The sequence below is a fragment of the Chiloscyllium plagiosum genome, chromosome 19 (assembly GCF_004010195.1).
Source record: "Chiloscyllium plagiosum isolate BGI_BamShark_2017 chromosome 19, ASM401019v2, whole genome shotgun sequence".
Lineage (NCBI taxonomy): Eukaryota > Metazoa > Chordata > Chondrichthyes > Orectolobiformes > Hemiscylliidae > Chiloscyllium > Chiloscyllium plagiosum.
In genome coordinates, this window is record NC_057728.1 from 39,406,155 (window position 1) to 39,430,444 (window position 24,290).

General features: G+C 39.3%; 1 protein-coding gene across 6 annotated transcripts in view; it reads right to left on the minus strand.

The window, feature by feature from the left end:
- Positions 1–20,263, minus strand: part of tspan12 (tetraspanin 12) — a 59,474-nt gene extending 39,211 nt beyond the window's left edge. For 2 of the 6 annotated variants that reach the window (XR_006314510.1, XM_043709605.1), the window contains exons 1-5: positions 20,073–20,263; positions 17,355–17,477; positions 13,025–13,107; positions 7,128–7,263; positions 746–820 (exon numbers count right to left, since the gene is read on the minus strand). Coding sequence is in view for 5 of the 6 variants with exons in the window: in XM_043709605.1 (XP_043565540.1) it covers positions 746–820; positions 7,128–7,263; positions 13,025–13,107; positions 17,355–17,477; positions 20,073–20,099 (444 nt within the window). In the remaining variant the exon portion in view is untranslated. Of the gene's footprint in view, positions 1–745; positions 821–7,127; positions 7,264–13,024; positions 13,108–17,354; positions 17,478–17,844; positions 18,083–19,875; positions 19,951–20,072 lie in introns of those variants that run through there. The other 4 variants (XM_043709609.1, XM_043709608.1, XM_043709606.1 and 1 more) reach the window with 4 other exon arrangements.
- Between the last annotated feature and the right edge of the window lie 4,027 nt (positions 20,264–24,290).

Below are 24,290 nucleotides of genomic sequence, written 5' to 3' on the forward strand. Positions count from 1 at the left end.
CCTAACCTGCAATCTTCTTCCCGACCTCTCCGCCCCCACCCCAATCTGTCCTATCACCCTCCCCTTGACCTTTTTCCACCTATCACATTTCCGACGCCCCTCCCGCAAGTCCCTCCTCCCTATCTTTTATCTTAGCCTGCTGGACAAACTTTCCTCATTCCTGAAGAAGGGCTAATGCCCGAAACGTCGATTCTCCTGTTCCCTAGATGCTGCCTGACCTGCTGCGCTTCTCCAGCAACACATTTCCATCTCTGATCTCCAGCATCTGCAGACCTCATTTTCTCTTCAATAAGCCAGCTTCTACCACTCCCTTGGATTGAGAATCCCAAAAGATTAATGGTCCTCAAAGAAAACAAAATCTCATAAATAAGAAACTTACGTTGAAACTTTGCACCCAGTTCTAAGTTCCCTGATGAAGGGAAACATTCTCTTCGCATCTACATTGTCAAAACCCTTCAGAATCCTGCATGTTTCAATAAGATCACCTTTCATACTTCTAAACTATACTTTGCTGCAAACTTCCTCCCAAATTTTTGAAATGCTTTCCTGAAAATATATGCATACTCCTCAGCACAGATGCAAAAGTAGTGTGCAACACGTAATAAAATGAATGTGACTATAAATTGTGTAATATAGACCATGGGATCTTTGGAGATCATTTTTTTAGGTGAAGAGTTTAAATGTTCTATTAAAATGTTAAGTAATCAATATAAATTTGATTTTAAAACATCCAATTGGTACTCACCAAATAATCCTGATCATAGCTCCATATTCCACAGGCTAGTTCCACACAGAATATTACAAGTAGGATACCAAAATACTGTGAAAACATAACAAAGATTTATTTTGCATGGCAAATAATGTAGTTGAATTATTTTGATAAATATCTGAGTCACACAGATGGAAACAGTGTTAAACAATGTATCAAATTGCCAGTAAAACTTTCTGTTATTGTTTATTACAAAGTTCTTTCTTATGTATTTTTCCTAAATCAACCTGTTTAGGAATGTTATGAAACACGTCTGGAGCAGGTTTAATGTGAACCTAGGTCTCCTTGTTTAGAGGTACTGTGCCACAACCGCCTCATGTTGCTTTTTGTACAATTTTCCACTAGGTGTTATTCTTTAAAACATGACACAAAATGCAGTAACAGAAAAGGGAAGACCATGACCAAAATCAGATGAAGCAAATCAATAAGAATTAAATACAAGCATACTGATATTAGCTTTACAATTGTGAGCAATTTACAACAAGATCAGGCTCTCTCACCCCCAGAGAGGGAAACTACAAATTGTATCTCCCTAATCCGGCATGCTTTTGTCCAGAGACCTCCAAAGTCTGGCACTTGCAATTTTTCTGTCCATTTGGCACTCAAAGCAAAACTATCATTAGCAGCACAAAGACCGCACCACAGACTGCAGCTGGAAGTGTACTTGGGAATATATATAATTCTATCATTTTAAGTTGCATAGTACTTTTAAATTACCGACATTGACAGGTGACCTTTTTGGTCAGCAAACTGTCCATCTGTTGAAGGCTAGTTCCAAGGTTGCCAGATTAGAGGGGTACAAGCCATACCATACTACCAACAATTTCTGTGGCAGCAGCTTTTGCCCTCAATATTATGTTATTAGCAATGATATATCATTCTGGGGAGGTGGAAATTTCTTACACTAGTCATATGTACCAGAATTTAACTATATTGAACTAGTTTATCACTATTATTTATGCACAGAATTCCAATCTTGTATACCAGAAAAATATTCGAGGAGAAAGTGAGGACTGCAGATGCTGGAGATCTGAGCTGAAAATGTGTTGCTGGAAAAGCGCAGCAGGCCAGGCAGCATCCAAGGAGCAATTCTCCTGCTCCTTGGATGCTGCCTGGCCTGCTGTGCTTTTCCAGCAACACATTTTCAGCCCGTACCAGAAAAATATACCATGTATATCCCCCAGAAGTTTCAGATTTTAGAAACTTCTCAGTTGAAGATAAAGTACTTCTTTTTAACCACATGAATTACTGTAATAAAGTGTGGTACTTATCACATTAATTTAGAAAATGCATGCAAAAGGAATTCAGGTTGATCTTAATACTCCGTACTACCCAAAATACATTTGTTATAAACTAAACCATATCAAAACAGCACACTAGTTGGATATTACAAGTTATCTCAATAAGATATTTTATATAATTTTAAAATTTATTTAGTACACTAATAGGTCTCACTAAAGTCTAAAAAATGTACAAACATCAAACTCCAGAAATTAAGCTTCAGAAATCCAGAACTTATGTGCATCAGATCTGCTCAATTTGAATGAAATCAAATTAGGTTTGATCACTCTAGGAAACTGGACAACATGTAATTCTCCTCACTTATATTGTCATTTTATGAGGTTAATATAAATCATCATGATATAAATTATCACATGGCTCTGATATCAGGACCAGAAGTCAGAACATGGAGAGAGAAAGGTCTTACACACTACAACAGGGAGCTGTGTTTGATAACCTACTATACAGATGTAAATAAAGCAGTTTTACAGCATGTAAGGAGTTGAAGAGCCTTACAGATAAGGAGCAAGTAGCCTCAGGGACAACATACATGCAGACATCAATAGCCTAGGAATTCTCCAGACAGGCATCTCAATCTGCATGCGGCAGAATTAGCTTAATGTGCAAGGTGAAGCACAGTGACAACTAGGGTAAAAACCTCCAAAACCAGGATCCAAAGTTAAAACAGAGTCCAAAGATGTAGCTATAAAGGAAAGACTCTGAAGGCAGGACAGGAGCTTGGAAGATATCAAGAAATATAAAAGATAGAAAAGAAGACTCCAAAAACAGGGAAAGGCCCCGAAAAGACTTAGATTTCAAGTCTACAGAGTAGCAAAAGTGCAAAATGCAGGAAATCGAGCTATGGAATTAGCCATCCAAAAACAACAGAGTAGGACAGAAAAGTACAGAATTGGAACATTTTAACAGCAAGAAAGAATAACTCAAGTACTCACCCAGGTCAGTCAGACACGATAGTCCATAAGGATAGCAGCTTTGGTAGAGAAGATTCATTGCCAAAGTCTCAACTAATTGATAATATTGGTGGTTGGTAAATGAGGCCAGAGCGGGAGCCCTGGAAGTGGCCATTCATGTGCTCTGGAATGGCTTCAAAAAGAGCAGCACCCTCAAGTCAGGAGATTTTACACCTGTGGAGTGAACAGCTGGTGATGGCAAAAAAGGTGGAAAAAAATACAATGGACCGCGATGGATTGATTAATATGTCTCATCATGATTTAACCAGAAAAAAATTTTAGTAATAGAATGGGCAAGATTTAAACAGTGATCTCTGTATTTGGGAGAATTTGAAATGATTTATATCATCTAGCAAGATGTTGTCGGCTTGGAGCTTTGAAAGATTCAGGGGGAGTGAGAGAGAGAGGGGAGAGAGAGAGAGAGAGAGAAGGGGGATGAATCAGGGGGGAGAGAGAGATTAAATAATTAGAGACCGCATAGTAATTGGTGTGAGAGATGAGAAGTTGTTAGACTTTCTACAATCAAATGAAGACTTGACATTAGAACAGACAATCCAATTCACTGCACATCTGAGGCCATTGCCAAAGTTGGGCAATACTGCAAAATAACATCATAAATTCTTGACACAGTCAATGGTAAATCACCCTCCTAAAAGCCCAACAAAATGCTAAAAAGAGCAGGAATCACATATTCAACCATATTAAGTTGTATAAAACGTGGCTGCAAACAGAAACATAATGCAATAAATGTCCAAGCTGAGTGTTAAGAGAGTGGCAGCTTGGAAGACTTTTAAAAATGATTGTAAGTAAACAACATCTTCATCTCAAAAACATCCTGCAAGAAGAAACTTTCCCAAAAAATGGAAATCATGGAACTAGGAAAATGGTCAAGAAGTTAAAGATACAGAACAAAAGGAAGCTAACATTCCTAAAGGAAACTGTAGAGAGAGAAAACAGATTCTGGACGATCAACTGTTTCTACACTAGCAGACAAATGCCGTGGTAGAAATCTGTGAAAGTCAAGCAAGCTAACATAAATTAGCAAGGTCCAGGAGGCACAGATCTTCATGGATAAACTGCCATGAAGCTTAGTCGGAAAAGATGAAATGTCAGTGAAACATTATGTACACTGATGAATCAGAATATCTCATTGTTGAGCAGAAACATACATATTTTTCTAGGCCTCTTAACTTGGAACCTGCACCTAATAACTTTGAATCGGACATTAAACAAGGCTTGAAATAATACTTGATTTAGCACACATAAATTATCTTTCTCCGTGTAAATGATAGTACCAAAATGTCTGGCAGAAACAACTCACATAAAAGGCTGAATTTTTATGAGGGGTGCCTGGACACAGATGCTGGAATAAAAAGCAGGTTCCAAGTCCACACTTTGCTGGCAAGAATACCTAACTGGGCACCTCGTGGCCTGCAATTAAATTAAAGATGGTGGATGAACTCTTCATGCAGCTTCAGGATTAGAGTGGTGCTGGAAAAGCACAGCAGGTCAGGCAGCATCCGAGGAGCAGGAAAATCAACGTTCTGGGCTAAAGCCCTTCATCTTCACGCAGCTTGTCTGATCATAGGACCAGTGGCTCTAAAGTCTTCACAGAAGCATTGGAGAGATGGTCATTACTGAGGAGTGCAGAAAACACCAGACCTACAGCAGGTAAGTTAAGAAAAAAATTCACAAGGCCAACGATCAGAGAGAAAGCCCTTCCAGGGAGGTCATGGGACCTGCAGTTGTTGCCATCCTTCCCAGTCTTCTTGACTCATATAGTATGCTGTTGGCATCATTAGGAAGCCAACTTAGCTGGCAGATTAACCATGCAGAGAGATGTCAGGACACCACCTTTCAGAGGGCCTTATATATATGAATCAGCTGCCTAACTCCTTGGGGCGAGTGTCTCTCCACATCTTGTCCTGCCATTAGTTAAATGCCAAATAGTGCAATAGTCAGGGAGACACGGTAGGTAACATAGCGCCTAATGAGTTTGTGATTCCCCAAAAGCCTTAAAATCTTGGCCAGATAGTCAGCTTTTCTCAACATGGGTTGCTCATTTTGATAAATCTTTCTATTTTTGCATTATTCAATTATCTAGAAAATTGCATTATTGACTAGTTTTCTCATACTCAGATCACCAAGCAAAAAAGTTCTGAGGAAGGCTCACCAGACCCAAAACGTTAACTCTGATTTCGCTTTACAGATGCTGACAGACCTGCTGAGCTTTTCCTGCAATTCCTGTTTGTTTCTGATTAATTTACAGATGGATTTCCTTCAGCTCAGCTTTATTTTTCTTTAAACAGAGAGACTTGATTATTCTTTTTTGTCAAGTATTCTGATATTGAACAAATAATAATTTGTTTTTATACTTGAGCATTGCAAACAACTGAGAAAAGACACAGCAGACTTACATCCTATTGCCAGAACTCTTAGATATAACTCCCAGACTCAAGAAGTTAACAGATTCATGGAGAAACGAAGTATGACATGAATAATGCAAAAATATCTGAATGTGAAATGGGAAGGGATCTGAGGTGAATTTGGTGCTTAACCCTACAGTGACAGGAAAGTAAACAGATGGAATGCATAGTTAGTTATTTTGTTCAGTCAGCTGAATATAAAGTCATGCTAATGTACAGACCCTACTGTAAATACTTGAAAAGCATAACCTACTGTACTCTATTTTGATCAAAATTGAAATATTCAAGTCACGAAGGTGGCGCAGAGAAGAGTCCAACAATCTGTGAACTATTTGCTTTGCAATGAGTCAGGAATTCTTCCATCTTTTGCATTACACTTGTGACTCAGTAATAGTTTCAGAGGTAAATCAGCATTTGCTGCTCTTAAATCTCAATCAACATGAATAAAAAACATTAATTTACAAAAGAAAACACTTTTAGATCTATTAAATTAAAAATGTTACTGTGACAGAATCTGAACAATACATGTATTATTCACATGCAAAAATGTTCAGCAATCTGAGGCAAAGAAGAAATGGCCCATGAATTGCAAAATCATCACATACTAGTTGACAAATGGCACTGGGTGACCTTTAGCTTTGTGAACACATCATCCCATCATCAGCCCCTCTGAGAGTCTCATGAATATGCTGAATTTATTCACTCATTGTTTATTAAATCTAGGAATTAATGCATGCATTCCTTCTTCACTGTATGATCATTTTTAATGAACTTCAAATCAAGTTCTCTTGTCCAGAAAGTAATGTAGCATGTTGTTCCTTCAGTTTGGAGAATTGTTGGGGTTCTTTAATATCAGATCAAACTCAGTTTTTTTTTGGTTATATTTGCTCTATCTTTCCCTCTTATTATTTACGAAGATATGCTGTTTTAACCTGTTCATTCTAATCTCAGATACCCTCTTGCACTTCATGACCCATTATCAGTTCACAGTTCTAGCATCTTAGTGGCAATGTTTAAAACCCTAACCAAAAAAAAAGCAATTCTAATTAACACCTCCAGCAAAAATCTGAGACCTTACATTTAGCCAAGCCGTGTAACACATCCTAATGAAGATAACGGGTTGAATTTTCCCCTGGGCTTCAGGATTCCAATGAAGAGCTTTCAAACTTGCGTCTGTCGTGATCGAGTCTGGCGTTGCAATCTTCCCAAAGGTGTGTCCAAATTGGATGCCTCCATGTTGGCCACCCAATTAAGGACAGTGAGTGGACTCCTGTTGGTACAACCCAATTAAATGGCCGGTGCTCTGGTGTCTTGGCAGCTCCACTGGGAGAAGTGAATGTTATTGACGAGGTTGGTATTTCTGAAAGTTGTATTAACCAGGAGCTGCCCTTGGAGGCTACGATTTTAATGAAATGTTCAGGAAGGCAAAGACACTAAGTCCTTAGGAATGGAGGGGAAACCCTCCAGTGGAATCACCTGTAGCATAAGTGAGTTTTTTTAATTGCTGCCCATGGAGCAGAGAGTCATTCCACTTTCCCAGGCCATCTGGGAACACATCAGGGGAAGTCACAGCTCCCAGTCTCCTTGCCTCCAAGTTCATAATATGAGGCAATATTTAGTCCAATATTTCAGACATAAGCCATATGAGCATTCACTTAGCTAAGTTAAAAATATACATACCCAAGCAAGCAGCAATGGATTTCCCTTTATTGTTCCACAGCAGCCTAGCATTCCAACTATTATTAAAAAACAGCACACAGCAATCATTATGGGGTGGATCACTGAAAAATATGTCAAAACGAATGCTTCTTCCAGCCTGCAAAAGAAAACTGAAGTCTGAGTTAATGGTACCAAAAGACATTGCTGTGATTGATTTTCAAATAAATACAATGAAAACATCAGTTTTCATCCTGATAACTACTGATGGTTACTTTTGTACCATACAATTTGGATGAACAACAATTATGGAATATGCCTCGAAATAAATTGTCAAATCTCATTATTAAACACCAAAAATCTGTAATCACAATCTTATTTGTACAATTTTTTACATGTTGGTGTAAATTTTGACATATTCTCCAATTTATGGCATTATATAATGGCAATAAGTGTAGAGATATGAAGACAAGATTTACAGATGAAAACAGTAATGATTCTCTTCAGAAGGACTAGAAAATAAGTACAATTTACCAATGAATACTGGCATCATATGGATGCACTAAGGAAGAAATTTGTATTAGCTCATTGGTCTCTACTCTAGCTTTCATTGATATGGTTAATATTAAATCATTTGTTTTTATTCTTTAGGTTTGTCATGTTTCTTTAACAGTCTCAATGGCATCAATTCTAATGACTCTTGGTGCCCTGTACAAGTGTCTATTTTTAACTGTCTAGTCTAAATAGTGAGTGTCACTGTGTTAGCATGTGCTTCATCATAAATGACACCACAGGCTGGGTCCTAAAGATGTCCATATCCAGGGTTTTCACGCGCACACTTCTACAGCAGGAGGCATTGCATGGCACTCAGGTGAAGGAATCTTTGACAACATTTCCTTGGCCAAACCAGAACTTCTGCAATCAATTGTGACATTTGTTGAATACCATAACAGGGTTGAATACCATAAGGAGGACTATCATTTTCTCAAAAGTTAATTTGGCAATCATATCATTTTTCAGCTTACATCTATTTCAAAATGTTTTCTTTTTATTGGATTCATGCAGTTTGTTTTTTTTCTTTTTAACAAATTAGAAAGTCATCACACACTTCAAATTCATCTTTGATCCCATACTGTTTTCAGGGATCAGGGTCATTAACACTGCAAATTTACTCTTCATGAAACTTACACTACTAAGTGGAAAACCTTGTTGCAAGATTGGGGAATTTTGGATACTTTCACAGAACCTTTAGCTTTTGTGATGACTCCAGCAATAACGGGGCTTGATTTCCAGTGAGCTACCCCAGTAAGGCATGACTATTACCCTGATTACCAGCAGGCATTGTTTAAGCGAAAAGAAAATATTGCAAATGGATGAAAAACACAAAGGCATGTTCACATCATTCATACTGCATGCACTTCTCTACTTCGTCATGTTATATTATAACAAAGTTGCCTTCTTTGATGAAAATTAAATACTTTTTTTCAACATATGTCATAATAACTATTGATGAATAGTTTCAACAGTGAACAATTTTCTATTTCAGAAAGACAGTTCATAAAGGATAGAATTAGCACCAAGCTTTAGACTTATTTTGACTGAGTTACACACTATAAGCACACACCTCTTAACACAATCACAAGTTTAATTATTATTAATCTTCTATGATTAACTGTTCAGATAAGTTATGATTCACTTCCAAGGCAGGTGGGCTTCAAAGCAGGCCTTCTAACCCAAAGGAAGAGATATTGCCATTGCACCACAAGACACTCCAAGCACAGTTTTAGACTGTGCCTGTTCCGAGGAGCTCAAGTGAATGATCAGTTAATGAATACAATGTAGTGCAGACAATTTTTATAGAATGTTATTTTTCCATTGCCTTTAAAAACTAAGTTCATTAAAAAGAGTCTAATCATGCCAATGATCAGTATTATACTTCAAAAATGTTCTATATGTTTCCCCATACCCTAATCTCATCTGCACAGTTTCAGACCATTGAGCATAAACTAAAGTTACTACACCTCAGTTGGGAGCAGAAGACCTGGACTTTTGTTACTTTAGTCTTCCCCATTGACATGACCTCAAAAGAACAAAAGAAAACAAAGAAAATTTACAGCCCAGAAACAGGCCTTCGGCCCTCCAAGCCTGAGCCAATCCAAATCTACTGTCTAAACCTGTTGCCCAATTCCTAAGCATCTGTATCCCTCTGCTCTCCACCTATTCATGCATCTGTCCAGATGCATCTTAAATTAATTTACCGTGCCTGCCTCTACTATGTCTGCTGGCAACACGTTCCAGATACCCACAACCCTCTGTGTAAAGTACTTGCCGCATGTATCCCCCTTAAACTTTTTACCTCTCACCTCGAAAGCATGACCTCTCGTTACTGAATCCTTTCCCCTGGGAAAAAGCTTATCTCTATCTACCCTGTCTATACCCTTCACGATTTTGTAGACTTCAATCAGGTCCCCTCTCAATATCTTTTTTCCTAATGAAAACAAACCTAACCTACTCAACCTCTCTTCATAGCTAGCACCGTCCGTACCAGGCAACATCCTCGTAAACCTTCTGTGCACCCTCTCCAAAGCGTTCACATCCTTTTGAAAATGTGGCGACCAGAACTGTACACAGTATTCTAAATGCGGCCAAACCAACATAGTGTACAATTTTAACATGACCTGCCAGCTCTTATACTCAGTACCCCATCCGATGAAGGCAAGCATACCATATGTCTTTTTGACCACTCTATCCACCTGTGCAGCAACCTTTACGGTACAATGGACCTGCATGCCCAGATCTGTCTGTTCATCAACTTTTCCCAAGGCTCTTCCATTCACTGTATAATTCACTGCAGAATTAGACTTGCCAAAATGCATCACCTCACATTTGTCTGGATTGAACTGCCACTTCTGCACCCAACTCTCCAGTCTATCTATATTCTCCTGTGTTCTTTGACAGTCCCTTATGTTTTCTGCTACTCGACCAATCTTCGTAACATCTGCAAACTTGCTGATCATACCAACAGTGCCCTCTTCCAGATCATTTATGTATATCACAAACAACACTTTACGGTACAATGGACCTGCATGCCCAGATCTGTCTGTTCATCAACTTTTCCCAAGGCTCTTCCATTCACTGTATAATTCACTGCAGAATTAGACTTGCTAAAATGCATCACCTCACATTTGTCTGGATTGAACTCCAACTGCCACTTCTGCACCCAACTCTCCAGTCTATCTATATTCTCCTGTATTCTTTGACAGTCCCTTATGTTTTCTGCTACTCGACCAATCTTCGTAACATCTGCAAACTTGCTGATCATACCAACAGTGCCCTCTTCCAGATCATTTATGTATATCACAAGCAACAGTGGCCCCAGCACTGATCCCTGTGGAACACCACTGGTCACCTTTCTCCATTTCAAGAAACTCCCTTCAACTACTACTCTGCCTCCTGTTGTTCAACTAGTTCTTTATCCACCTAGCTAGAACATCCTGCACACCATACTAGAATACACCTGCAAAAGTAATCATAACACTGGCCAGAGAACTGGACAACTAATCCAGCACAAGGTTAGTATATGGTATGGGGTTATCTAAAGATAGAAAATCCTTTTTTAAAAAGAAGCAAAAAAACTTGTTTTCTACTTCAGGTCTGAAATTCATAGCTGTATCAATTATGATGCTTGTTGCTGCCAGCACAGAACAGCCCACAGCCATCACTAAAGCTGCTCTGATAGCAACCAACGCTGTGCTTCTAAAAGACCATGAATTGAGTTAGTAGTCATAAATTATAAGATGAATTTTATAGCATTATTTGCCAAAAAAATTCTGTAAGGTTATCTAAACACTTCTGACATATTGGATGCAAGATATGAATAATATTACAGTTTTGCCTTGAATGTGATTGTAGATAATGTATAACTATTTGATGATAAGCTCTTGGTGCAAATCAGAATTTTTTGTACATTCACTTTAAAAAATAACTTAATATTCAGACAGAGTACAACAGCCACAATACTGGCATTCACCAGACAATATAAGCAAATAAACCCAAGTAAACCCAAGTACATTCTGTATACATAAAAAGCAGGACAAATCCTACTCAGCCAATTAATGCCCCATCAGTCTATTCTCAAACATCAGAGTGATGAAGGAGTCATCAGCTGTGATATCAAACAGCACCTGCTTTGCAATTATCTGCTCAGTGATGCTCAGTTTGGGTTCCACCAGAACCAATCAGCTCCTGACCTTATTTCAACCTAAGCTCAAACACAAGAGCTGAATTCTAAAGGTGAGGCAAGAGTAACTGCCCTTGACATCAAGACAGCATTTGACTGAGTATGGCATCAAGGAGTCCTCATAAAACTAGACGTAATGAGAATATGGAGGAAAATTCTCCACTGATTCTCCAATGGGGCAGCACGGTAGCTCAGTGGTTAGCACAGCTGCCTCTCAGCACCAGGGTCCCAGGTTCCATTCCAGCCTCGGGCGACTGTCTGTGTGGAGTTTGCACATTCTCCCAGTGTCTGAGTGGGTTTCCTCCGGGTGCTCTGGTTTCCTCCCACAGTCCAAAGATGTGCAGATCAGGTGAATTGGCCATGCTAAATTGTCCATAGTGTTAGGTTAGAGGGAAATGGGTCTGGGTGGGTTGCTCTTCAGAGGGTCAGTATGGACTGGTTGGGCCGAAGGGCCTGTTTCCACACTGTAGGGAATCTAGTCTAATCTAAAAAGGTGTTCAGAAGTGATTTTGTGATGTTAAAACATACAAGGCCAAGGAATGGAAAATGGGAGGAGGATAATCAAGCAGTTGTTTCTGACAAGAGCACTTACAAGGAGCCTGAGGGCTATCAAACAACCTGTACATCTGGCACAAAGGAAAATGATTACGGTTATTTGGGGTGGGGGGGTCAGCCATCTCAGTTCCGTTCAGATCATCACTATATAAGATCAAGGGAACGTCTTACACCCAAACATCTTCAGAGATGCTTCATCAATGACCCTCTCTCCATCTTAAGGTCAGAAGAAGGAATGTTCGCTGATAACAGCATACCGTTCAGCATCATTCATGATCTCTCAGATACTGACTCAGTCTGTAACCAAATCCAGCATTACCTGGACAATATCTAGGTTTCGGCTGATTACACAAATGTCAGGAAATAGTCATTTCCAACAAGAGAATATCTAACCATTGCCTTTTTATATTTAATAACATCACCACATTCTCAACAGTAATTAGGGATGGAAATGAAAGCAGGCACAGCCAGCATCACTATATCCCACAAATGTTTTTAAAAAATTAACCCTCAAAAATATGAAAATCATTTCCTAAGATGTGTAAGCTTTTTAAAGCAAAATAAGTCATATGTCTACTTCAATTTTGATGTATATTCCCTTTTAGTACCAAATTTGTCATGCTTGAAGCCCGATTTAAAGAGATTAAAATGATCAGAGTCAAGTAATTGGATATCATCAGTTTCTATGAATCAAGCCATCAAACTTAATTATGAACATCTTACATTTTCAAATTGCACCCCCAAAGGATGAATACTGTTAACAAAAGTTGCTCAAAACTGATATCTAATATTCACCTTAATAATTAAAAGCAATTTAATGTTTAAAAAAGTTTAATTGCTTGTAAGGTTGGTCAAATTGTGGTAAAACAAAAGGCAAGGAAAATAAATGAAGATGAGAAACTGTGCTCAAATTATTATAAAATTCCAGTTTTGATTTTAAATATCAAATGATAGTGAAAGAAAATCATTGCCATGCATGAGATGGAATGTCGAATCTGATATTTGCAGATGTTGTTTCTGGATGGCAACTACTGTACCACATTGTAAACATGCAGCTACAATTCATGTTTGACAAACTAAGTAAGTAACTCCATTTACAGAATTTATTTATTTAGTTTATACATACCTGGTCTCTGTTGTTAACACAAGTACATTATTCAGGTAATCTCTCATCCATGCAGACACACCCAGAACACACACTGACATCAGCTGTAAAATATGCATGTCTTTTATTTACTATTCTGTAGGCAAATATTTAAAATGGCACAGCAATTTCCTTTTGCTGAACAGGTTTTCCATTTTACCGCGCATCAGCTTTTAACCACAGGATATTTCTGTGCGACAAATATACAGATACGATACTATAGTCAGACCTTACCTTTTAAAAAAAAATGGGGTCTGTATTTCAAGTAACATCAAGTATTAGTTCAAATTCATCATATAAAAATTAGGCTTTTCAAAATGGTGGTTTTTTTTCATATGGCTTAGATGTGACTAAGTTATTATTTTTATGAAAATAAAAACTTGCATGATTTTTCAACATGAGAATTGAAGCAACAAATTGGTGCATGGCACACTCTCTCAAAGAGCAAAGATGATAATAACCAGACCAATTGTTTATGATGTTGGTTGAAGACTAATACTGGGCAGGACATCACAGGAAACTGCCCATACTCTTCTTCAAAATAACATCATAGGGTAGTTTTATGTACATCTTGGAGGTGGCTGAGGGGGGGGGGGGGGAATAAATTCAGATTAATGCCACATATGACCACTGGCACCTCTGCGAATGCTGCATTGCAGTGTCAGTCTTGATTTTTGTGCTCCTGTAGTGGGCTTTGAACTTACTTATATCTGGTTGTGGAAAACATTAAAAAAAGGTTGAATATATAAGATAAGATAACTTTCAACTTCCTTTTACCCATAATGATGCAGCTTTACCCATAATGATGCAGTGTTAAATTGTGTTAAGTTTTGTTATAAATATAATTGGAAATATTACTGAATATAGATGAAGAATACATCTAATAATAATAACTGGAGTATATTGGGAAGCATTAAAAATGTCAATCTGTGAAAAATATACAGTTACTGCCTTTGCTGTTTGAATTCATGCATTGCTGGATATCAGAGTGCATCTGGGAAATTTAACAAACAGTGAAATTCACAACTAACTTGAGAGGAACATGTTGGGAGAGGTCACAGCACAGAAACAGATAAGTGGGTATTTTAAGCATGGCCTTATAGTAAGTCTGCAATCGTGAATAGAGTGGGTTCTTTCTTAATTATATGTTTTGTTGAGATATGCCTCTTGATTAAATTTAAAATATAAACCATAAGTATTAATTTAACATGGAGCAATGTTTTGTAGAGGAATTAGACAGTGTTACTTTCTGGGTCTGCAGATTGAAAGAAGCAAAAATGGCTTTTAGTAGAGTGATATGCTGTTCTTATCAGATGTGGGAGTTTAGGGAAAGTTTAGATGTTACTGAGGATTATATCTGCAATAAATGCCGTTGGTTACAAATCCTATCAGCTGGATTGGCTCAGTTGGAGAGACGGTTAAAGGCCATGAGAAATGTACAAGAGCAAGGGGATATGACAGATGGAAGTTATAGGAAAGGGGGAAAGTCGCAGATACAGTCACATAGATGGTAAGGTAAGAGAGGTAGGCAGGTAGTGCAGGAGTCTTCTGTGGCTATCCCCATTTCAAACAATGTTTTGGAAAATGTAGCACGAACAGCCAAGTTTCTGGTATTGAGATTGGCTGTAATGCAATGAGGGGTACATCAGGTTCCAAGAGATTGACTGTGTTAGGGACTCTCTAGTCCGACATACAAACAGACATTTCTGTGGCCAGTAGCGAAAAATCAAAATGGTGTGTTGCTTCCCTGGTGCTAGGATCAAGGATGTCTCAGAGAAAGTGCAGAACGTTCTCAATGGGGAGAGGGGCCAGCAGGAGGTCATTGTACACATTGGAACCAATAACACAGGAAGGGAAAAGGTTTTGGATCATTGGAGGCTCTTTTGGGGTAGACTGACCTATACAAGGAGGACAAAAATGCACCTAAATTGGAAGGGGACAAATATACTGGCAGGGAGATTTGCTAAAGCTGCTCAGGAGGATTTAAACTAGTAAGGTGAGGGGGGGGTTAGTGGAACCCAGGGAGATAGTGAGGAAAGAGATCAATCTGAGACTGGTACAGTTGAGAACAAAGGTGAGTCAAACAGTCAGGGCAGGCAGGGACAAAGCAGGGAACAAGGTAGGATGATAAATTAAACTATTTATTTCAATGCAAGAGGCCTTACAGGGAAGGCAGATGAACTCAGGGCATGGTTAGGAACATGGGACTAGGATATCATAGCAATTACAGAAACATGGCTCAGGGATGTGCAGGATTGGCAGCTTAATGTTCCAGGATACAAATGCTACAGGGAGGACAGAAAGAGAAGCAAGAGAGGAGGGGGGACATGCATTTTTGATAAGGGATAGCATTACAGCTGTGCTGAGGGAGAATATTCCTGGAAATACATCCAGGGAAGTTATTTGGATGGAACTGAGTAACAAGAAATGGGTGATCATCTTTTAGGGATTGTATTATACACCCCCTAATAGTAAGAGGGAAATTGAGAAACAAATTTGTAAGGCGATCTCAGTTATCTGTAAGAATAATAGGGTGGTTATGGTAGGGGATTGTAAGTTTCCAAACATAGACTGGGACTGCCATTGTGTTAAGGATTTAAATAGAGAGGAATCTGTTAGGTGTATACAAGAAAGTTTCCTGATTCAGAATGTGGATGTACCCACTAGAGAAGGTGCAAAACCTGACCTTCTCTTGGGAAATAAGGCAGGGCAAGTGACTGAGATGTCAGTGGGGGAGCACTTTGGGGCCAGTGACCTTAATTCTATTAGTTTTAAAATAGTGATGGAAAATAATAGACCACATCTAAAAGGTGAAGTTCTAAATTGGAGAAAGGCCAAACTTTCAAAAGCTGATTGGGTTCAGATGTTCGCTGGTAAAGGGAAGGCTGAAAAATGGGAAGCCTTCAGAAATGAGATAACAATAATCTAGAGAAAGTATATTCCTGTAGGGTGAAAGGAAAGGCTGGTAGGTGTAGGGAATGCTGGTTGACTAACAAAATTGAGGGTTTGGTTAAGAAAAAGAAGGAAGCATATGTCAGGTATAGACAGGGTAGATCAAGTGAATCCTTAGAAGAGTATAAACGCAGTAGGAGTAAACTTAAGAGGGAAATCAGGAGGGCAAAAAGGGACATGAGATAATCTTGGCAAATAGAGTTAAGAGAATTCAAAGGGTTTTTACAAATACATTAAGGACAAAAGAGTAACTAGGGAGAGAATAGGGCCCCTCAAAGATCAACAAGGCAGCCTTTGTGTGGAGCCACAGGAGATGGGAGAGATACTAAACGAGTATTTTGCATCAGTATTTACTGTGGAAAAGGACATGGAAGATATAGAATGTAGTGAAATAGGTGGTGACATATGGAAAAATGCCCATATTACAGAGGAGGAAGTGCTGGATGTCTTGAAATGCATAAAAGTGGATAAATCCCTGGGATCTGATCAGGTGTACCCTAGAACTCTATGGGAAGCTAGAGAAGTGATTGCTGGTACAATTGCAACATTTAAAAGGAGTATGTGAATAGGAAGGGTTTGGAGGCATATGGGTCAGATGCTAGCAGGTGGGACTAGATTGGGTTGGGATATCTGGTCGGCATGGACAGGTTGGACCGAAGGGTCTATTTCCATGCTGTACATCTCTATGACTCTAAAACTCTGTCAATGACTAACAAATATACTCATGATCTGTCACAGGTATCAGCAATTTTTTTTACACTGTGATGCAGATTAGGGAGCAGTTCTAAACACATTATGAAACTTAATCCTAAAATTCTTTTACTTTCTGAACCAGAATGTTGAGAATCTACATCAAATTAGAAACTATTGTTTTGATAAAGATGTTTTGATATCCTTTGGAAATACAGCTTCTCCAATCAATTCAAACAGAGTGGATTGAAGCCCCATTGTTATAATAAGTCCTTTTGATGCATCATGTAAAGTTGTGCAAATATGAAAATTAACTGAGAATAGTACATAGCATTTTATTTGTTCCAAATTATATACAATGCTATTAAGGATTATTGACCATGGTATCGGGACACCACAAAAATTAACCATAATGTAAATAACAAGTGTGCTCTGTCCACATATTGATGTGATAGCTATCAACAGGTCACTAAAAGTAGCAGAAACAAATATTTCCCTCAGGAACATCCAAAGTTCAAGCAAGGGAATCAATTCGTTCAATATTGGTGAAAAAAGATTGTAGTAGCAGTGTTGCAATCTTACTAGCACTTAGTTTAGAGAGCTAAATAGCAATTGTTTACCGGAGAGTTGTGAGCAAGAGTGAACAAGTCAGGTTTTGTTTCATACTCACCCAGAAAAGAAAATTTATCGCATAAAGGGAGCAGCGTAGACACTTCACAGAATCTTCTCTGGCCATTCTGAAAGAAGTTCGAGGGTTGACCCCATTATTCTGTTTCACAAACAGACCATTCCCCTTGAAAAGAGTCAGAAGTAAAATGTCACAAAATGAAACGGGCGATAATACAGATCAATCTCACCGCCTGTCTGCTCACTACTTTGTTCCAAAAGTTAAATTCAGACATATCTCATTGTTCAACGACCCAGCAATATAAATTCTCGGATTTGTAAATATAAAAACGGCAAAGATCTAAATTAATGTCATTAGTATTTACGTACGTGAGCTATATTAAAAAAAAAGTGATTCTTTTAGGCTCACTTCTCAGTTAAAATAAACTTCGCGGCGCTTCAAAGTTTGGATCAGAATTAAAATCCACGTCCACCTTGATTTACGGGTTAAGTTTAGACGTAAACTAATCAACTGTCAACTTTTGAGAACTGACCAATTTGTTCCTGTCTTGTCCTCCAGTATTTCGATTCTCCAGCGCATTCTAACCCGCTGTTTCACTCACTGCATACTCAGTGTCTAAAATTCTCTGCTAACTTTCCAGAGGTTTAAAAAAAAACACGGTGCCGTTGATCGATTCATTCGATTGCTTAATACATCGCGACAGGGCGATTACCAAACATCCCAGGTTACGGGTTAATGGATAATCTTAGCAAACGTTCACCAGTGAGGACCAAGTCTATGCCTCGCCCCCCAACTCTCCGTGGGGATGCAGGAATCAGCAAATATCACAATATCTGCACCGTTGTATTATTAAGCAATACCACAGGTACAAACTCGAACTCGGTGCCATAGCTACCAACTCTTGCAGTCCCACAGTCTCATAGGTGTACTCAGTGCCAACACTGTGGCAAACTCTGTGCCGCTCAGTGAAACTCATCTCAAACTCTATCCCTGAGGCACGGTCAGAATACTTGTGGCACCAAGTCTCAAGTGCCACAGGAAGTTTCAGTGTGACAGGTGCACTCACTGTGCTATAGCTACAATCTCAGGACTACAGTAATCAGTATTAAATCATTTAACCGAATGAAATGGCCCGAGATGCTTCTGGGGAACAGATACAAAAGGAATGACATCATACACACACACACACACACACACACGGAGATGGCCATAAGTTTGGTCAAATGAGGGAAGATTTTTAAAGGAGTATCTCAAAAATGAGAAGTGAGATGGAGAGTCTTCGAAGATTAGAATTTAGAGTCTGAGAAGCTAAAGTCAGGAGAACCAATATGAAAGAATTAAAAATTCGGATGCTCAAGAGATCAGAATTAGAGAGAAACAGGCGTCTCGGAGGATTGTAGGGTTGGAGGGCGCTATAGAGGTAAGAAAGCGTCGGTCATGGAGATATTTGAAAACAAGGGTGAAAACATTAAAATTGAACAGTAACTTAACCAAGAACCAGCGAGCACACAGGCAGATTAATTAACAGCATTTGGTGCAAATTAGGCATTGGCATCAGAGTATCGGATAATCACAAAATTGAAAGTGAAAGAATGTGGGAGACGAGACCTGATTTTGTTTTCTTTTGTATAATGTTCAAGTCTGGAGGTAACAAAGACATAAATGCAAGCTTCAGCAACAACTGAGCTGAGAGAGGGAGATGGAATGTCATTGATTGGAAAGGTGGTGTGGATAAGAAGATTGAAAGCTTGAGGTCAAATACCACACAAAGATTATGACCAGCTTGATTCAGCCTCAGATAGCCGCGCGGGAGAGAGATTGATGCTGCCTGAACTGCTGTGCTCTTCTAGCACCCACTAATCCAGAAGCAAGTAGAAGCCTACTGGGGACCAAATACGAATTGCCTCAGACTACCAATACTTAATTGGAGGAAGTGTATGCTCATCCAGTACTGGATGTCAGTTAAGCAGCTAATAATTCGGATAATGTAGTGGACGGAGTTAAAATCACAACACCAGCTTATAGTCCAACAGATTTATTTGGAAATACTGTACTAGTTTTCGGAGTGCTGCTCCTCCATCAGGTAGCTACTTTACGAAGGAGCAGCTCTCTGAAAGCTAGTAATTCCAAATAAATCTGTTGGACTATAACCTGATGTTGTGTGATTTTTAACTTTGATAATTCGGAGACAGTGGAAGATCGGGGCAGCTGGTGAAACTAAATGTGTTCAGCAACACGTGGAACTGAGTGTATTTTCACATGATGCCAGATGAGAACAAAATAAGAGGGTTCAAGCATGGATTCGGGGGGGGCAGAGGTAATTGAAAGAATGGAAAGAGAAGCGACCGATGGCGATAAATAAGAATGGAACCAGGTCAGTTCAGACAGTCACATGGTGGGAGCAGCTGTGTCAAAGGCAGGTACAACTCAGTGTCATAGAATAAACTCTCATTGCTACTGGTTCAAACTCATAGTGCCAAAGATGAAGTTAAAATGCCATAGTTACAACCAACAGTGTGAAAGGTACAAACTCACATTACCATAGATACAAACGTAAACCTACCAAAGGTACATCCTCATACTGTCACACATTGCCGCAGAGACAAGCTCAGAGTCACCAATTATTTTAATCCATGCGCTAATGCAAAACAAAAAATGATTTTTTAAAAAAGAGCTCGCAGTTCGAACTAAAGTAGAAAGTAGAAAGTGAAAAGTGAGTGTAAGAGCGCCAGTCTCCCCGCCCGAGCAGCGCGATTTTACATTTAGTCCGGAAGCTCCCGGCAACATTTCTATCAACAGCGAACCTCCAACTGCTTACACGCTTTGCTTTCGGAGTACATGCCTATCGCAGAGCAATCTCCGTATCCCTCCTCACAATCTCACTCCACTTCCCAAACTCTTTGACAGAAAGGGTGGCCCCACACACTGCGCATGCGCCACGTCCTCAGCTCTACCCCTCCCAGAACCAGAGGGCTGTCCCCAGGTCTTACAATCCCACAGACTACCGTTTGATGCAGTGTTGGACTCGCAGCACAGACTGCAAGGTTCTGCAAATCACTACAGGTCTCCAACCAAGCCACCTCGCCATTTGACAGAGAATAAAGCTTCAATACACCTTGACCCTTTCAGAAAATTGGCTATTATCTCAAAGTAATACTCAGTCACCTCCTGAATTTCATTGTCCCATCAGCATTAGGAGTGGACAGCAAATGGTGGCCGGTCCCACGGAGCCACATTCTCCCGAAAGAATAAAGTTGGAATTCCTATCTGTAAAACAAAGTTTTCCCACTTGCAACCTACAGTAAAGAATCCATCCCTGAAACAACAAGAAACAGTATTAGGGGTGTGGGAGTGCAATGGGATGGTGATGGGAGATGGTATATTTCTAACAGCTTTTTATCATTCCAAATGTTTTATGTACACGATATCAATGCACAAATAAAACTACTGATAACAATGTACTTATGGTCCATTATCATTTGGGCTTGTTTTCATTTGAAAGTGGGTATAGACAAAGGTACATATAAAAGTGGTTAAACGCTTTACAAGGTTTAAGTAACTCAAAATGACATTATGATCCACAATGCAATAATTTTACCGCCACATTGTTGGCATTTGTTTTACTGCAAGTGACTGGGAAATCACCGAAAATGTATATATTTTAATATAATATTAATGGTTTGCTGTTTCCAACCTCTTTGTGTTTCTTCTGGTTTTTTTAAGTTAAAATGTTTTGATTGACTTCAATAAGTAACAAGCAAATAAAGGCATCAAAAAGTATATAGATCAATCGCGCTTCCTCTCCCTTTTAATTTTATCAGAGTGTAAACAATAAGTAGAATAATTACCTTACAAGTAGGAATGTTCCTAGCGTTACTTATATTACCAGTTTATACAAACCTTGGTGAAAGGAAACAAACCAGTCCAAAACAAGATGATTATCGAGGATTTGTTTGATATGTATTTACTAGTAAGAGGGGAGGTAAATTCACTAAGAAACAGCAATAGCTCTTTCACCAGTGGTTGTTTTCTGTGGTTGGGGAGATTTTTGTTAACATTATTGAAGGTGCAAATTTCCTCTTCAATACCACTCATCTCATGTTACCTAAGGTTCAGTTTTTCACGATTTTTCAGTATTCTTCATTTTGTCTCTCTAGTACTGTATGGCACTTTTTTTTCTTCATTTAATCGCTGGTTTAATGCTTATCTTCAGTCTTGTGTCTTTATGCAAACCATTCATGGGATGAGCGCATCACTGTCTAGGCAGCGCTTATTGCCCATCCCTCATTTAAGAGTCAACCACATTGCTGTGGGTCGAAAGTCACATGTCAGCCAGACCAGGATGGCAGCTTCCTCCCCTAAAGGACATGAGTGAACCAGATGGATTTTTCTAACAGTTGGCAATGGATTCACTGTCATCATTAGATTCTTAATTATAAATATTTGTTGAATTCAAATTCCACCATCTGCCATTGTTGGATTCAAACCCGGGCCCCCAGAACGTTATCTTTTATTCTGAATTAACAGTCCAGTGATAACACCACTAGGCCATTGCCTCCCCATATTCTGCAAGCAACGGCTCAAAAGATTCCCTGAAAATCTCTGACTTTGCTTGAAAGCATAATATGTCAGTCAGGCTACTTCCCATAGTTGTTTATGAATTATTTTTCTGATAAAAATGGAAAATCCTGTATAAATTGCTCAAAAGGAGAAAAGAATAAAAGAGAAGTACAGCACAGGAATAGGCCCTTTGGCCCTCCAAGCCTGTGTCGATCATCATGCCCTAACTAAACTAAGAAATAAAATCTTCTGCCCTTATTCAGTTCGTATCCCTCTATTTCCTCCATATTCATGTAACCATCAGATGCCTCTTAAAAGTTGCCAATTTGTCGGCTTCCACCACCTCTTCTGGCAGTGCATTTCCAGGCTCATTTCACCCTCTGCGTGAAAAACTTCTCTCACACATTTCCCTTAAACATCCCCAGCTCACCTTGGACCTGTGTCCCCTTGTAATTGAAGCTTTAACCCTGGGACTAACCACCCTATCTATGCCTCATAATCTTGTAGACCTCTATCAGGTCTCCTCTCAGTCACTATCTTTCCAGTGAAAACAATTCTAGTCTTCTGAACCTTTCCTCATTGCCAATGGCCTCAAGACAAGGCCACATCCTGATGAACCTTTTCTGCACTCTCTCCAAAGCTTTCAAGTCCTTCTGATAGTGTGGTGACCAAAACTGCACTCCAAATGCGGCCTAATAAGTGTTTTATATAGCAGCAACATGGTTTGTCAATTCTTGTACCCTGTGCTCTGGACAAAAAAGGCAATCATGCCATATGCCTTCTTAATCACCTTGGCCACCCGTGTTGCCACTTTTAGGGAACTGTGGAGCTGCACACCCAGATCTGTTTGTATGTTAATGTTCCTAAGGGTTCTGTCATTTACAGTATAATTCACACCTAAATTTGATCTTCCAAAATGCATCACTTTGCATTTGTCTGGATTGTACTCCATGTGCCATTTCTGTGTTCAAGTCGTCAATCCATCTATATCGTGTTGTATCCTTTCACAATCATCGGCACTATCAGCAACTCCACTGATCTTTGTGTCATCTGCAAATTTACAATCAGACCACCCACATTTTCCTCCAGATCATTTATATATACTACAAACAACAGAGGACCTAAGACTAATCCCTGTGGATCACCACTAGTTACCAGTCTCCATTCTGAAAAACACCCTTCCACTACTACCGTCTGTTTTTTGTATCCATCTAGCCAGCCCTGCCCCAAATCCCATGTGCTTTTAGTTTTTGTACCAATCTGCCATGTTGGACTTCATCAAATGCCTTACTAAAGTCCACATAAACTACTTCCACAGCCCTCTTCTCATCAATTATCTTTGTCACCTCTTCAAAAAATTAAATCAGGTTGGTGACACATGACCACGCCCATACAAAATCATGCTGTCTGTCACTAATTAGTCCATTTTATTCCAAACGGGCATGTGTCTTCCCCCTCAGCATCTTCTCCATACGCTTCCCCACCATAGATGTCTGGCGCACCAGCCTATAATTTCCTGGATTATCCCTACTTCCTTTCTTTAACAAGGGCACAGCATTGGCTAATCCCCAGGCCTCTGGAACCTGCCCCAGCTATTTCTTCCCTTGCCTCTCGCATTAACCTGGATAGATCTCATCAGTCTTGGGAACTTGTCTAGCTTAATGCAATTTAGGATACTCAAAACTTCCGTATGCACACACTCATTCCTGACCTCAACATCAGACATGGCCTTCTCCTTTGTGAATAGCAATGCAAGGTATTCATTTAGGATCCCTCTAACTTTCTGTGACGCCACACATAACTTCCCTCCTTTGTCCTTGATTGGATCTACTCTTTCCCTTGCTACCCTCTTTCTTCTAATTTATGCATAAAAAGCCTTAAGGATTCTCCTTCATCTTGTTTGCTAAAAAAATTTCATGGCTCCTATTAGCCTTCCTAATTCCACATTTAGGTTCCTTCCCAATTTCTCTATACACCTCAAGGACTTCGTCAGTTTGTAGCTGCCTAGACCTATCGTATGCTTCCTTTTTCCTTTTGACTGAGCTTACAATTTCTCTTGTCATCCATAGTTCCTGAATTCTACCATTCCTACCCTTCAGTTTTGCAGGGATATGCATGTCCTGCACTTTAATCAACTGGTCTTTGAAAACCTCCCACATTCCAGATGTAGATTTGCCCAATAACTGCTCCCAATCCACATTTCCCAGTTCCTGTCTAATTTGGATGTAATTGGCCCTTGCCCAAGTAAGCTCCCTCACCCGAGGGCCATTCTTGTCTTTGTAGAAGCACTAATTTCTACATACAGATCGTTGAACAAAAGTAATGGAAATACAAGTGATGATACATTCTTCCATGCCTCACTGCTCCCCATGCATTTGATACAATCTTAACTACATGGAAAGTACAAATTGATAACAA